This window comes from Coregonus clupeaformis, unplaced genomic scaffold (genome assembly GCF_020615455.1).
Source record: "Coregonus clupeaformis isolate EN_2021a unplaced genomic scaffold, ASM2061545v1 scaf0057, whole genome shotgun sequence".
NCBI classification, from domain to species: domain Eukaryota; kingdom Metazoa; phylum Chordata; class Actinopteri; order Salmoniformes; family Salmonidae; genus Coregonus; species Coregonus clupeaformis.
The window spans coordinates 748,191-765,517 of NW_025533512.1; the positions used below are offsets into that span (position 1 = coordinate 748,191).

The 17,327-nt window shown below is 45.8% G+C and overlaps 1 protein-coding gene across 1 annotated transcript in view; it reads left to right on the plus strand.

The window, feature by feature from the left end:
• LOC121569051 (carbonic anhydrase-related protein 10-like) overlaps window positions 1-16,519 on the plus strand; it is a 47,586-nt gene extending 31,067 nt beyond the window's left edge. Inside the window, exons 4-9 of the mRNA XM_041879664.2 lie at window positions 10,779-10,964; window positions 11,732-11,827; window positions 11,963-12,035; window positions 14,219-14,373; window positions 14,526-14,700; window positions 15,185-16,519. Coding sequence (XP_041735598.1) covers window positions 10,779-10,964; window positions 11,732-11,827; window positions 11,963-12,035; window positions 14,219-14,373; window positions 14,526-14,700; window positions 15,185-15,207 — 708 coding nt within the window. The 3' untranslated portion in view covers window positions 15,208-16,519. The remainder of the gene's footprint in view (window positions 1-10,778; window positions 10,965-11,731; window positions 11,828-11,962; window positions 12,036-14,218; window positions 14,374-14,525; window positions 14,701-15,184) is intronic.
• Window positions 16,520-17,327: the final 808 nt, after the last annotated feature.

A 17,327-nucleotide genomic window follows, 5' to 3' on the forward strand; every position in this document is an offset into this window, starting at 1 on the left:
CGAGAGCGTGTCCGCCCTGATCTCCTGCCTTTCCGGTAAAGCGTTGGAATGGGCCAACGCAGAGTGGAGGAGAATAGACGCTAACACCATCACCTACGACGAGTTCTCCCGCCGCTTCAGGGCGGTGTTTGACCATCCCCCGGAGGGGAAAGCGGCAGGGGAGCGTCTGTTCGGCCTCCGGCAGGGGAGGAGGAGTGCCCAGGAGTTCGCCTTAGAATTCCACACTCTAGCGGTGGATGCAGGGTGGAATGAGCGGGCCCTCATCGATCACTATCGATGTAGTCTACGTGAGGACGTCCGTAGGGAGCTGGCCTGTAGGGACACCAGTCTCTCGTTCGACCAGTTGGTCGACATGTCCATCAGGCTGGCTACCCGCGGACGTCCCGAGGGGGGTCCGTCCATTTCACCCTCCAGCGCTTCCGAGCCGTGCCCCATGGAGCTCGGGGGCGCTGGCGCTAGAGAGAGGAGGGGTCGGAATGCGAGGGGGTCCATCTCCTGCACCAACTGTGGTCGGGGAGGACACACCGCGGCTAGGTGCTGGGGATGGCCTCCCTAGGGGGAAGACGACAGGTCCCGCACTGGGGAGTCCTTCCAGGTGAGTAGGCGCCCACTCACCCAGAGCTCTCTGTTGCACACTTTTGTATACCTGTGCGTTTTCCACAGGTAGCACCTCATTCCCAGCATAAGGCGCTGGTAGATTCAGGCGCGGCTGGGAATTTTGTTGATAAGCAATTTTGTTTAGCCTTAGGGATTCCCCTTCTACCTGTTGACGTTCCTTTCCCCGTTCATGCCCTAGATAGCCGTCCGTTGGGTGCGGGCTTGATCAGGGAGGTTACAGCGCCACTTAGGATGTGTGCGCAGGGGGGTCATCAGGAGATGATCCAGCTATTTCTGATCGCCTCGCCTGCGTATCCGGTGGTGCTGGGCATGCCCTGGTTGAGTACCCATAACCCATCTATTTCGTGGCAGGAGAGGGCTCTGATGGAGTGGTCTGCCCAGTGTGTGGGTCGATGTTTAGGCGTTTCCGTGAGGGGCTACCTCGGTGGAGAGTCCAAACCAGGTGCCCGCATTGCACGTTCCCCCCTGAGTATGGGGATTTGGCTATTGCGTTTAGTAAGTCGAGGGCGACGCAGTTGCCGCCCCATAGGCAGGGAGATTGTGCGATAGACCTCCAGGCAGGAGCTGCGCTCCCACGGAGCCATGTGTATCCTCTGTCTCAGGAGGAGAAGAAAGCTATGGAGACTTACATAGACGAATCTCTGAGACAAGGATACATACGGCCTTCCACTTCCCCTGCGTCCTCGAGTTTCTTTTTTGTGAAGAAAAAGGATGGTGGGTTACGCCCGTGCATCGATTACCGTGGTCTCAATCAGATCACGGTGAAGTACAGTTATCCACTCCCCGCTGATTGTGACCATGACTGAGTCATTGCATGGGGCGCGTTTCTTCACTAAATTAGATCTCAGGAGCGCGTACAACTTGGTGCGCATCAGGGAGGGCGATGAATGGAAGACAGCCTTTAGTACCACCTCGGGCCATTACGAGTATCTTGTCATGCCATACGGGTTGATGAACGCTCCGTCAGTTTTCCAATCATTCGTGGATGAGATCTTCAGGGACATGCAGGGGCAGGGGGTGGTTGTGTACATAGATGACATTCTCGTGTACTCGCCTACCCGAGTCGAGCATGTGGCCCTGGTGCGCAGAGTGTTGCGGAGGCTGGTGGAGCACGACCTGTATGTCAAGGCAGAGAAGTGTCTGTTTTTCCAGGAGTCGGTCTCCTTTTTGGGGTATCAGTTGTCTGCGTCAGGGGTGAAGATGGAGGTAGACCGGGTGTCAGCCGTGCGTAATTGGCAAACACCAACCACTGTGAAGGAGGTGCAGCAGTTTTTGGGGTTTGCGAATTACTACCGGAGGTTTATCCGGGGGTTTTGGACAGGTGGCAGCTCCCATCACGTCTCTTTTGAAGGGGGGTCGGTGCGTCTGCAGTGGTCTGCCGAGGCGGACAGGGCGTTTGGGAGGCTGAAGGACCTGTTTACCTCGGCCCCGGTGCTGGCGCATCCGGATCCCTCTTTGCCATTTCAGGTAGAGGTGGACGCGTCAGAGGCCGGTATAGGAGCCGTGCTTTCGCAACGGTCCGGCGCGCCACCTAAACTCCGCCCCTGTGCCTTTTATTCCAAGAAGCTCAGTCCGGCGGAGCGAAACTATGACGTAGGGGACAGGGAGCTGTTAGCCGTGGTACAGGCCCTAAAGGTGTGGAGGCACTGGCTTGAGGGGGCTCAACACCCTTTCCTCATTTTGACGGACCACCGTAACCTGGAGTACATCCGGGCAGCGAGGAGGCTGAACCCTCGCCAGGCGAGGTGGAATATGTTTTTGACCCGGTTCACATTCAAGATCACGTACATCCCTGGGTCACAGAATGGTAAGGCAGACGCACTGTCTCGGCGGTATGACACGGAGGAGAGGTCCGTGGAGCCCACTCCCATACTGCCGGAGTCGTGTCTGGTGGCACCGGTAGTGTGGGAGGTCGATGCTGAACTCGAGCGAGCGTTACGCACCGACCCTAGTCCACCTCAATGCCCGGAGGGTCGGAAGTACGTTCCGCTCGAGGTTCGGGATCGATTGATCTATTGGGCTCACACGTCACCCTCCTCTGGACACCCTGGTATCGGCCGGACAGTGCACTGTCTTAGTGCCAAGTACTGGTGGCCCACGTTGCGAGGATGTGAGGGTTTATGTTTCCTCCTGCTCGGTGTGCGCCCAGTGTAAGGCGCCTAGACATCTGCCTAGGGGTAAGTTACTACCCCTGCCCGTTCCACAACGACCATGGTCTCACCTCTCGGTGGATTTCCTAACTGACCTTCCTCCTTCATAGGGGAATACCACTATACTGGTCGTTGTGGACCGGTTTTCTAAGGCCTGTCGTTTGCTCCCCATGCCGGGCCTTCCTACTGCCCTGCAAACCGCCGAAGCACTATTCACCCATGTGTTCCGGCACTACGGGGTACCCGAGGATATTGTGTCTGATCGAGGTCCCCAATTTACCTCCAGAGTCTGGAGAGCTTTTATGGAGCGATTGGGGGTCTCGGTGAGCCTCACCTCGGGTTACCACCCGGAGAGTAATGGGCAGGTGGAACGTGTGAACCAGGATGTGGGTAGGTTTCTTAGAACATACTGCCAGGACCGGCCAGAAGAGTGGGCAAGGTACGTTCCCTGGGCCGAAATGGCCCAGAATTCCCTACGCCATTCCTCCACTAACCTAACCCCTTTCCAAGGTGTGTTAGGTTACCAGCCGGTTCTGGCACCTTGGCAGCAGAGCCAGATCGAGGCTCCTGTGGTGGATGAGTGGGTGCGGCGCTCGGAGGAGACATGGAACGCTGCACACGTCCACCTGCAGCGGGCCCTCCGGCGTCATAAGGCGAGCGCCGATCTCCACCGCAGTGAGGGACCGGTGTACGCACCTGGTGATCGAGTCTGGCTCTCTACCAGAAACCTGCCCCTCCGCCTGCCCTGTCGGAAACTGGGTCGGCGGTTTGTAGGGCCATTTAAAGTCCTGAGAAGGTTGAACGAGGTGTGTTACAAATTACAACTACCTGTTGAATATAAAAGTATTAACCCCTCGTTCCATGTGTCTCTTCTCAGGCCGGTGGTAGCTGGCCCACTCCAAGAAAGTGAGATCAGGGAGACTCCTCCGCCCCATTGGACATCGAGGGGCACCGGCGTACTCCGTGCGGTCCATCTTGGATTCGAGACGTCGGATGGGGGTCTCCAATATCTAGTGGAGTGGGAGGGGTACGGCCCGGAGGAACGGTGCTGGGTGCCAAGGAGGGACATTTTGGACCCGTCTCTCCTGACGGAATTCCATCGTGGGCACCCGACGCATCCTGCTCCGCGTCCTCCTGGTCGTCCCGAGGCCGGAGTCGGCGCACGTCTGGAGCCGCGCGTCAAGGGGGGGTACTGTCACGGTTTCGGCCGAGGCTGCCTCTCTTCCTTGCTCGGGCAGGCTTCGGCGTTCGTTGTCTCCGGAATACTAGCTGCCACCGTTGCATGTTTCTATGTTCGTTTGCTTTTGTCTAATTGTTGTCACACCTGTTTTCGTTTAGTGTATTAGTGTCCTATAAGTTCTCCTTGGGTTTGTGTTAGTGTTGTGTGTGATTGTTTTCACTGTCGTGCTTTGTTGCTGGATGTATTGACTATTTGCTCGGTAGAGCTGTCCTCCATAGTTTGGAGAGTTTTGTCGCACCTGTTTGTGCGCCCGTTTTGTTTCGCCTGCGCGCGGAGTTTCGCCTTCGGGCTATTTAGTGCTTGCACGGTTAGAGATATCACTAAAGTCTTTGGAACTATACTTCTGCGTCCTGCGCCTGATTCCACCACCACACCCACTTACAACATCCTTGACACTGAGGGACAGTTCACTGTACAGCAGAGGGGAAAGGCTTGGCTTAACCTAACCTGATACAACACTAATTTCTAACTATAATCAAATGTCCCCAAAAAAGCCCCCAATATTTGGACTCAATTCACTGAAGCAGAACAGCTATTAGTCCCAAGCCTTTTCAACTCAATGAAGCGTGGGGGGATTTTTGCCCCTGTAGCCATGTTTAATCTATCACTCATGGTAAGCAGCTTTTATGCTCTGTTTGGGAATGCTTAAAGCGGGCAGCAAAATCGGTAAATCCCTCAACAGGAGTGTTATTGTGTCAACTCCTCCTTTAGCATGACTTTAAGTACAAATGCATTGCATTCAAGGTAGCTAGAGCATTGTGCGTTGTCATAATCAATGATCATTGTGAATCTGAATGGAATTGAGGTTCATCTGCAGAATTTCAGCCTGTTAGGTAGGCCTAGTCTGTTGTGTCAATGAGACAGCACAGAATGGAGAGCATTTGAAAGACAGTTTGTGGTAGAATATCCAATTGAGTGTCCATGCTACTGTTAATAAATTGAAGTTATGTTAAGAGATTTGATTTGGTTTGATTGAGTGACCATGCCCGGCCAGTATAAAAGCACTGATTTAGAGTGTAGTCGGTCGCTACACAAGATGAATACAAGAACTGAAAAACTTCAAACATCTGCCGCTATTTAAAAAAAATCATAACCTGTCTGCAACTATTTTAATATATATATATATACATATATATATATATATTCTATACATTGAATGCACTGTTCAGTGGGTATATTTTTCTATCATACTTTAATGCACCACTGTTATCTGAAGGATTTTGAAGGCTGTTCGGTGAACAGTAGGTGAATTTAGAGAAAACATCTTCGTATGACAAAGCAAACCAGCTACATTATCACATCCCAAAGGGCCTCATCACATTTTTTTGCTTACTAGCCAGTAGAGATAATACAGTGAGGGAAAAAGGTATTTGATCCCCTGCTGATTTTGTACGTTTGCCCACTGACAAAGAAATGATCAGTCTATAATTTTAATGGTAGGTTTATTTGAACAGTGAGAGACAGAATAACAACAAAAAAATCCAGAAAAACGCATGTCCAAAATGTTATAAATTGATTTGCATTTTATTGAGGGAAATAAGTATTTGACCCCCTCTCAATCAGAAAGATTTCTGGCTCCCAGGTGTCTTTTATACAGGTAACGAGCTGAGATTAGGAGCACACTCTTAAAGGGAGTGCTTCTAATCTCAGTTTGTTACCTGTATAAAAGACACCTGTCCACAGAAGCAATCAATCAATCAGATTCCAAACTCTCCACCATGGCCAAGACCAAAGAGCTCTCCAAGGATGTCAGGGACAAGATTGTAGACCTACACAAGGCTGGAATGGGCTACAAGACCATCGCCAAGCAGCTTGGTGAGAAGGTGACAACAGTTGGTGCGATTATTCGCAAATGGATGAAACACAAAAGAACTGTCAATCTCCCTCGGCCTGGGGCTCCATGCAAGATCTCACCTCGTGGAGTTGCAATAATCATGAGAACGGTGAGGAATCAGCCCAGAACTACACGGGAGGATCTTGTCAATGATCTCAAGACAGCTGGGACCATTGTCACCAAGAAAACAATTGGTAACACACTAAGCCGTGAAGGACTGAAATCCTACAGTGCCCGCAAGGTCCCCCTGCTCAAAAAAGCACATATACAGGGCCGTCTGAAGTTTGCCAATTAACATCTGAATGATTCAGAGGAGAACTGGGTGAAAGTGTTGTGGTCAGATGAGACCAAAATGGAGCTCTTTGGCATCAACTCAACTCGCCGTGTTTGGAGGAGGAGGAATGCTGCCTATGACCCCAAGAACACCATCCCCACCGTCAAACATGGAGGTGGAAACATTATGCTTTGGGGGTGTTTTTCTGCTAAGGGGTCAGGACAACTTCACCGCATCAAAGGGACGATGGACGGGGCCATGTACCGTCAAATCTTGGGTGAGAACCTCCTTCCCTCAGCCAGGGCATTGAAAATGGGTTGTGGATGGGTATTCCAGCATGACAATGACCCAAAACACACGGCCAAGGCAACAAAGGAGTGGCTCAAGAAGAAGCACATTAAAGTCCTGGAGTGGCCTAGCCAGTCTCCAGACCTTAATCCCATAGAAAATCTGTGGAGGGAGCTGAAGGTTCGAGTTGCCAAACGTCAGCCTCGAAACCTTAATGACTTGGAGAAGATCTGCAAAGAGGAGTGGGTCAAAATCCCTCCTGAGATGTGCGCAAACCTGGTGGCCAACTACAAGAAACATCTGACCTCTGTGATTGCCAACAAGGGTTTTGCCACCAAGTACTAAGTCATGTTTTGCAGAGGGGTCAAATACTTATTTCCCTCATTAAAATGCAAACCAATTTATAACATTTTTGACATGCGTTTTTCTGGATTTTTTTGTTGTTATTCTGTCTCTCACTGTTCAAATAAACCTACCATTAAAATTATAGACTGATCATTTCTTTGTCAGTGGGCAAACGTACAATATCAGCAGGGGATCAAATACTTTTTCCCCCTCACTGTATAATCCCCAAAACAGAGCCTACAACAAAGTATTGGCCCTAGTGCCAGCTCAGTGCCAGCTCAGTTCCAGCTCAGTTCCAGCTCAGTGCCAGCTCAATGCCAGCTCAGTGCCAGCTCAGTTCCAGCTCAGTGCCAGCTCAGTGCCAGCTCAGTGCCAGTTCAGTTCCAGCTCAGTTCCAGCTCAGTTCCAGCTCAGTGCCAGCTCAGTTCCAGTGCTTATTTTGCCTGGTAATTAGAATAGGTGTCAGTGGAAGATTTGGTCTAATACATAACAGTGTTGAGGAATTGAATTAACGTTCAGCTCTCACCATTTTGCTCATTTGATTACATGCATTATGCACTAAGTAGAAAGAGTAGAAAGGGCCCCTGTTTAAAGGGCTATTAAAAACCATGTGTCAGGTGAAATATATTGCTTTTCCTACCTCATTTAAACATCAGCAGTATTTTTTGTATATATATTTTTTCCGGTATACAGTTGAAGTCGTAAGTTTACATACACCTTAGCCAAATACATTTAAACTCAGTTTTTCACAATTCCTGACATTTAATCCATTTCGGGTAGCCTTCCACAAGCTTCCCACAATAAGTTGGATGAATCAGGTTTGTAGGCCTCCTTGCTTGCAGACACTTTTTCAGTTCTGCCCACAAATGTTCTATAGGATTGAGGTCAGGGCTTTGTGATGGCCACTCCAATACCTTGACTTTGTTGTCCTTAAGCCATTTTGCCACAATTTTGGTAGTATGCTTGGGGTCTTTGTCCATTTAGAAGATCCATTTGCGACCAGGCTTTAACTTCCTGACTGATGTCTTGATGTTGCTTCAATATATCCACATAATTTTCCTTCCTCATGATGCCATCTATTTTGTGAAGTGCACCAGTCCCTCCTGCAGCAAAGCACCCCAACAGCATGATGCTGCCACCCCCGTGCTTCACGGTTGGGATGGTGTTCTTCGGCTTTCAAGTCCCCCCTTTTTCCTCCAAACATAACGATGGTCATTATGGCCAAACAGTTCTATTTTTGTTTCATCAGACCAGAGGACATTTCTCCAAAAAGTACGATCTTTGTCCCCATGTGCAGTTGCAAACCGTAGTCTGGCTTTTTTATGGCGGTTTTGGAGCAGTGGCTTCTTCCTTGCTGAGCGGCCTTTCAGGTTATGTCGATATAGGACTCATTTTACTGTGGATATAGATACTTTTGTACCTGTTTCCTCCAGCATCTTCACAAGGTCCTTTGCTGTTGTTCTGGGATTGATTTGCACTTTTCGTACCAAAGTACGTTCAGTGCAAATGCCTGAAGGTACCACGTTCATACCGCTCCTTCCTGAGCGGTATGACGGCTGCGTGGTCCCATGGTGTTTATACTTGCGTACTATTGTTTGTACAGATGAACGTGGTACCTTCAGGCATTTGGAAATTACTCCCAAGGATGAACCAGAATTTTTTTTCTGAGGTCTTGGCTGATTTCTTTTGATTTTCCCATGATGTCAAGCAAAGAGGCACTGAGTTTGAAGGTTAGCCTTGAAATACATCCACAGGTACACCTCCAATTGACTCAAATGATGTCAATTAGCCTATCAGAAGCTTCTAAAGCAATGACATCATTTTCTGGAATTTTCCACGCTGTTTAAAGGCACAGTCAACTTATTGTATGTAAACTTCTGACCCACTGGAATTGTGATACAGTGAATTATAAGTGAAATAATCTGTCTGTAAACAATTGTTGGAAAAATTACTTGTGTCATGCACAAAGTAGATGTCCTAACTGACTTGCCAAAACTATAGTTTGTTAACAAGACATTTGTGGAGTGGTTGAAAAACTAGTTTTAATGACTCCAACCTAAGTGTATGTAAACTTCTGACTTCAACTGTACGTCTCTGAATAAATGAACTAAGTGGATCACCCTATGATAAATGACTCCATCATGATCTACATGGGCATAACACTGAAGTCCCTCCCCTTTTCCTCCTTACCTCCCTCTCATTTCATTATAAGTCTTGATGTTATCGAAGTTTTATATGAAAGAATGGAACAAAGCTTTGAAGGTCTTCCTTTACCTGTTGGGCATTTCGATGGGTTTCTCAGTTAGTTTATTATTAATTTCACCTGCTTCCTTAATGTAATGAGATTTGGAAGATGATTTTCTCATTTTTAGATTTTAATTCACCTTTTAAAAACCTAATTTACTGTAGGCCTACAGCCGATGCGAAATGATTATTCTGTGATTATGAGTCTGAGGAATATTATAATTTTACATTGCAGTAATGGGAAACTGCAAATTTTTTTTTTACCCATAATGGAAATGATAAAGAATTACACTGAACAAAAATATAAACGCAACATGTAAAGTGTTGGTCCCATGTTTCATGAGCTGAAATTTTGTGCACACATTTGTTTACATCCCTGTTAGTGAGCATTTCTCCTTTGCCAAGATAATAGATAATCCATCCACCTGACAGGTGTGAAATATCAAGAAGCTGATAAAACAGCATGATCATTACACAGGTGCACCTTGTGCTGGGGAAAATAAAAGGCCACTAAAAAATGTGAAGTTTTGTCACACATCACAATGCCACAGATTGAGGGAGCGTGCAATTGGCATGCTGACTGCAGGAATGTCCACCAGAGCTGTTGCCAGAGAATTGGATGTAAATGTTCTACCATCATCCGCCTCCAACGTAGTTTTAGAGAATTTGGCAGTACATCCAACCGGCCTCACAATCACAGACCACGTGTAACCATGCCAGCCCAGGACCTCCACATCTGGCTTCTTCACCTGCGGGATCATCTGAGACCAGCCACCCGGACAGCTGATGAAACTGAGTATGCACAACCGAAGAACTTCTGCACAAACTGTCAGAAACCGTCTCAGGGAAGCTCATCTGCGTGCTCGTCACCCTCACCAGGGTCTTGACCTGACTGCAGTTCGGTGTTGTAACAGACTTCAGTGGGCAAATGCTCACCTTCGATGGCCACTGGCACGCTGGAGAAGTGTGGTCTTCACAGATTAATCCCGGTTTCAACTGTTTCGGGCAGATGGCAGACCGTGTGTATGGCGTCCTGTGGGCAAGCGGTTTGCTGATGTCAACGTTGTGAACAGAGTGCCCCATGGTGGCTGTGGGGTTATGGTATGGGCAGGCATAAAGTACGGACAACAAACATAATTGCATTTTATCGATGGCAATTTTAATGCACAAAGATACTGTGGCAAGACCGTTCATCTGCCGCCATCACCTCATGTTTCAGCATGATAATGCACAGCCCCATGTCGCAAGGATCTCTACACAATTCCTGGAAGCTGAAAATTACCCAGTTCTTCCATGGCCTGCATACTCACCAGACATGTCACCCATTGAGCATGTTTGGGATGCTCTGGATCGACGTGTACGACAGCGTGTTCCAGTTCCCGCCAATATCCAGCAACTTCACACAGTCATTGAAGAGGAGTGGGACAACATTCCACAGGCCACAATCAACAGCCTGATCAACTCTATGCGAAGGAGATGTGTTGCGCTGCATGAGGCAAATGGTGGTCACACCAGATACTGACTGGTTTTCTGATCCACGACCCTACCTTTTTTGTAAGGTATCTGTGACCAACAGATGCATATATGTATTTGAAGTCATGTGAAATCCATAGATTAGGGCCTAATGAATTTATTTCAATTGACTGATTTTCCTTATATGTAACTATATAAATTGTTGCATGTTGTTTTTGTTCAGTGTATTAACATGAGTTATCTCCATTTCCTCTTCTGTAGAGGTCTTTCAGATGAGACCTCACTTGACTCCTCTCTTTCCTCTCTGTGCAGATGGGAGGCACCATGTACAACACAGGGCGCCACGTGTCGCTGCGGCCAGACAAGGCTCACCTGGTGAACATCTCCGGTGGACCTCTGGGTTACAGTCACCGGCTGGAGGAGATCCGCCTGCACTTCGGCAGCGAGGACAGCCAGGGCTCGGAGCACCTGCTCAATGGACAGGCCTTCCCTGCAGAGGTGAGAGAGAACGAGCCAATGAGCCGAGAGGGATTATCTTTATCTTTGTTGTGTCTATAAACAACCCAATCCACTGCAAATTGCTTTCATTTGACTAAGGGCTCAATTCAATCAAACTTGCATAACAGTTAAGGCTTCACTTCTTTACACAGCCCTACCAAGGCTTGTTCGTGTGGAAGATTTTCTCAAACAATGGATAATGATAAAATATGCTGAACTACCTCTATCACTCAGTCCACTAATCTCATGTACAGGGCCTTTGAAGGGTGAGGTAGAAGAGCAACAGAAATCTGCATCCTAACAATGTAATTGAAGGCTGGACTGACAAGTGGCAGTGGGTTTTTAGTGGCAGTGGGTTTTTTCAGTGGAGGAGGGCGATATTAGAATGACAAGAAAATAAAAGCAGTAAACTTATCAGGTGCCAAACGGAGTTTGTCTGTCACGATTTAAATGAGAATTGGCTAACACTTTCCAGTCCTTAATCACAATTTTTAAGTGAGAAAGATCTGTTGCCAAAAGTAAGCGCCTGCCCAGATAATTAGAGCTGAATCCTGTTCTAAATTGGAAAATTACGGAGCAGATAAGTGTCAAAGCAAAACATTCCTACATTTCTTGAGTTTATCTTCGAGTGCTGGTTACATAAAATTAGTTTAATCTGACATAATACTTTCATGTGCAAGACAAAATCACTTTCTATCTCACATGGTCTAACACCAGGAAATGAAGGGCTCACTGTTTGTTTAGTCTTTATCTCGTCTCACTTACAGGTGCAACTTATACACTACAACCAGGAACTCTATGCCAACTACAGTGAGGCAGCCAAGAGCCCCAATGGCATAGCAATTGTGTCCATATTCATAAAGGTCAGTTTGTGCTTGATGCAGACAATCTCCTTCTCTGTGGTCTATTGTAGTGACAGTGGTCTTTATTCAGAATTTCATGGGACTGTGCTGCATATGCTGAATATTTTATGTTCCTTTACATCTCTTCCCTCTCAGATATCCGAGTCTCCAAATGTATTCCTGAATCGCATGTTGAACAGAGACACCATCACGAGAATAACATACAAACGTAAGCATCCTCAGGCATTTAAAAGATGTGTGGGTTATGCACACACATTGTCAAATCTACAGTAGTCACAGATGTCTGGCTAAAAGACTAGTAGTCAGTTCCATTTCTGGATCCGTCATAAAAAGAATATCTAGCAACTGAATTCATTTGGCTAATTGGAAGGTTGCCAGAGATTGACTTAATCAGAGATTGAGTGAAATTCATTCCAACTACTGAATGAATCAGCTACATTGCCAATGTGATCCTCCTGGTTCAATAGATAAGATGTGTAACAATAGAAACCGCCCCCAACCCTGAGAAATGTTTGAGTCATCTCCTGTTTGTAACTGACAGAAATAACTCTGTGGCACTTTCAGAATGCTCCAAGCTGATCGAAAATTGGCATTCCTTTAAAGACAACAATTATGTAACATTGCTATAGTTAGGATTAACAGCCTCTACCCAAACTCTCCTTTCAGTTTGATGCTCTTCATTAAGTCTGGTTAATTTAATTTTCATTCCTTTTTCATTCATTAAATTAAATTAAACGAATTACATTAAATAAATCATTAATCATCCTTTTATTTGTATCCCATTACTATAATAATTGGGTGTTATACTGTATTACAAGTCCCTGCTGACCGGGGAGGTACTATCATTCTTCAAAACAGCTGCAGTCACCCCCTTACTGAAGAAACACAACCTTGACCAGGACATCCTATCCAACTACAGGCCCATCTCCAACCTCTTCTCAAAAGTACTTGAGAAAGTGGTTGCAAACCAGCTTCAATCCCATCTGTCTTCCAATCAGCTGAACAAAGTTTTCCAGTGTGGTTTCCGGTCCTTGCACAGCACCGAAACAGCTATGGTGAAAGTTACCAATGACCTACTGATAGCTGCAGAATCTGGATCAAGAGCCTCCTGCTCTTTTGACACTGCTGACCACAACATCCTCCTGCAGCATCTCAGAGAGCACACTGCAGTCTCTGGAAATGCTCTGAACTGGTTCTCCTCCTACCTCTCCAATAGGAAGCAATACATCACGATTGGAGAGTCCAGATCGGAGGAGTCTACAGTCACATTCGGTGTCCCGCAGGGGTCCTTTTTTAGGCCTATTCTGTTCCTAATCTTCATGCTCCCTCTCAGCCAAATCCTCAGAGACTATAACAATAACTTCCACTGCTGCGCTGACGATACCCAAGTATATATTTACATCAATCCGGACACCATCTCAGCCCTAGCAAAACTTGGCAGCTGCCTAGATGACATCAGGGCATGGATGAAAGAGAACTTCCTCCAGCTGAACAGCAACATGACTGAGGCTGTGCTTATTGGGACACCCAAGCAGGTCACCAGTGCTAGAAACATCTGCCCTACTAGTGACGGTCAAGTCATCCATTTGTCCTCTGTCATCTCTAACCTGGGAGTTAAGTTTGAGCCTTCTCTGTCCTTTGATGCCCATATAAAACATATCTGCAAAACATCGTTTTTCCATCTAAGAAACATTGCCCGGCTCAAACCATCGCTCTCCCAGCCAGATGCAGAGACACTCGTCCACGCCTTCATCTTCTCCCGGATCGACTACGGCAATGCTCTGTTCGGGGGCCTATCAAACAAATCACTTCAGAGGCTACAACTTCTCCAGAAGAGTCCTGCCAGGACCAAGAAGTCAGCCCACATCACCCCCATCCTTGCTGAACTCCACTTGCTACCGGTCGACCATAGGATTTACTTTAAAATCCTCATCCTAGTGTTGAAAGCCTTGAATGGATTGACTCCCACCTACATCAGCGACCTCATTTCTATCAATGAGCCACCTCGCGCTTTCCGCTCCAGCAACTCACCACTGCTTCAGGTCCCTAAGACATGTCTCCGTACTATGGGGGAGCCTTCTGCTCCTTTGCCCCTCGTCTATGGAATGCTCTCCCTGACCATTTGAGAGCCACTCCGTCAATCTGGAAAGTCCTTTTAGCAACTAGCCTACTATTGCTATTTCCTGCCTTGATTCTAAATGTATGATGTTTTTATTGTAATTTTTATTTTATTATCATTATTATTTTAGCCTATGTAGAGCTTTGAGAGAACACTGTAATGAAAAGCGCTATACAAATTAAATGTATTATTATTATTCTGTAATACAGTGTATAAAGTGTTGAGGATGGTACAGTATGAATCTGATTACCTCTGTTTTGGTCCACCTCCAGATGACGCATTCTTACTCATGGGGCTCAACATAGCAGATCTATATCCAGACACTACACGTTTTATAACATACGAAGGCTCCATGACTATCCCACCCTGCTTTGAGACAGCCACTTGGATCCTCATGAACAAACCTGTGTACGTCACACAGATGCAGGTAACTCACTCTCTATCATAGACTCAATAATAACATGAACTCATGTTAGTCAGAAGTTACTCAATAGTTGGCAGTATTTGAGACTGTGTAGATTCTTTACCATAAAGCTTATCTGTCCATCTTTCCCTCTTTCTCCCACTCCATATCTTTAGATGCATTCTCTGCGACTGCTCAGTCAGAATGAGCCGTATAAGATATTCCTCAGTATGAGTGACAACACGAGGCCCGCCCAGCCTCTCCTACAGCGCTGTATCCGCACCAACATCAACTTCAGCAAGCAGGGCCGGGACTGCCCCAACAACCGTGCCCTGAGGCCCCAGTATCGAGGTGTGTGTGAATGTATGTGTTTAGGAGCTTCATTCAATTAACACCGATACTTGAAACTTTCCGGGTATGGTAAAATGCAGGTATTGGTAAAAACAGACTGTGAGAAAGAAGTTTGTCATAGTAATATAAACTGCACATACTGTATTCTGAAACCGGTTTGTGTTTTTAGAAATCCAATATACAGTTTTCATGGCACACGTTATGTCCCGTGATGCCAATTGAGCAACGTTTCCATGCCCCAAAGAATTCAGGCTGTTCTGGAAGCATAGTGGTGTCTGACCCAGTACTAGATGGGTGTACCTAATAAACTGGCCCCTGAGTGTATGTTGGCTCAGTCTTCTATAGTTCTGAGATGTCTGTAGAGAACTGCCTCGTCCCTCAAAATTAACAGGTTCTTTGTAGGTTCTAAGTCTCAAGCATTGCCTTTGTGTTTCCAGTTCAAGCAGTTCATTCTAACCTCCACATCTCTTTGTTCTCTTTCCAGTAAACCAGTGGCTTCTGAAGTAAGAAGAAAATGAACATACTGTACCATACAACAGGATAAAAACTAAATATGGGATCCTGATTATCAATACTTTATTTCAGTGTGGAAAGACTACATTATTAGCAGAGAGACTGCTTTGAAACTTTTTGAATATGTTTGAGATTGCAAAGTAAGACAAGGAAAGATTCAAAAGTGTAACTTGTAAGGCTGCACAAATGGAATTCTTCTACAGAGCTTATGGAAATGGACTGTAAGGAAATTCAGCAGGCTCAGCCGTTTACTGACCTCTGCAGTGGAGACAATGATGACCTATTTTATGACATCATCATCATCAGATTCACTTGAATACCCAAAGATCCCAAAGGACCAACACTTCTTGAAATCAGCTAAATGTAATCACAGATACAACGATAACGTGTTTTGATACCAACAGCATTCCATCAGATCGAACAACAAGCTAAGAATCTGAATCTGATAAGAGGGTGCTCTTCTGGTGATGAAAGCTTCTACATAATCATGTCACAAGCAAAAGGTGTGAATAAATGTCACAAATGCAGAAACATTTCCTGACCATGTGACCTAACCAGGAAAAACTCTGGGCCCCAGTAAAACACCAGGGCAAGAGATTCTCCTGTTCAGGACACATAGTCAGGAAACACTTGGGAGATCCAGTATTTTATACTGTATGTGCAAAACTTTTCTAGCCATTTTGGTCCATTTGCCTTTTCTCTGTTTAATTGTTTACAATGTTAATTCACTCTGTTTATTTCAATGTTAGCAGCCCAATAAACATGTTTCAGAGAATTATCAAAGATAAAATAACACTTTACACAAGGCCTATACAGTATATGCTGTTTAATAATTGTATATTGTCTAGCACTGAATAGAGCATGGGACGTGATTTGTCAGCAAATGTTTTAAGCAGTCACAAGACGTCCCGTATCAATTATTTATCCTCATTTTCGATTCAGAGATGTGTATGGCGTTACAGGCAATGTGGGTTTTTGTGTGTGTGACTGCGCGCGCGTGTGTACATGACTGTGTGTGTGTGTGTGCACGGGCTCTCTCCTGGGAAATGTATTTCTCATTAAAGAGGGTAAATGAATCTATCTCCTCGTTCTGTGGCAACGAAACAAATACAACAACAGGTCTAGACCTTACAGTGATATGCTTACTAACAAGCTCTTTCCCACCTACGCAGAGTAAAATTAGGAGCTAAAAACACGAGAAATAAAACACAAGAATGAATTTAAGTACAGGGGGTACCAATATACTGTATCAATGTGCAGGGGTACGAGGTAGTTGAGGTAGGTATGTACAGTGCCTTCAGAAAGTATTCACACCCCTTGACTTTTTCCACATTTTGTTGTGTTACAAAGTAGGATTTAATTGTCATTTTTTTTGTCAACAATCTAAACAAAATACTCTAATGTAAAAGTGGAAGAAAAATAAGAATTTTTATTTTTAATTAAATGGAAAATAAAACACTAAGTATTCAACCCACTGAGTCAATACATGTTAGAATCACCTTTGGGAACGATTACAGCTGTGAGTCTTTCTGGGTAAGTCTCTATAAGCTTTGCACACCTGGATTGTACAATATTTGCCCTTTAATCTTTTTACAATTCTTCAAGCTCTGGTTGTTGGTCATTGCTAGACAGCCATTTTCAAGTCTTGCCATAGATTTTAAAGCCAATTTAAGTCAACTTTAACTAGGCCACTCAGGAACATTCAACGTCGTCTTGGTAAGCAACTCCAGTGTATAATTGGCCTAGTGTTTTAGGTTATTGTGTGGCTGAAAGGTGAATTTGTCTCCCAGTGTGTCACGTTGTATAATGATTAGAAGACAGTGTCACGATCGTCATACATAGAGGAGGACCAAGGCGCAGCGTTGAAGGCGAACATATTTATTATTATAGAATGATCACACGATCAAAACAACAAAACGATGACGTGACAGTCAATGGTAATACACAAACCAAATACGAACAAGAAACCACACCAAATGAATGCCTAACGGCTACCTAAGTATGACTCCCAATCAGAGACAACGAGCTACAGCCGTCTCTGATTGGGAGCCACCCTGGCCAACATAGAATTACAAAACCAGAAAGTGAAACCTAGAACACACATAGACTATACA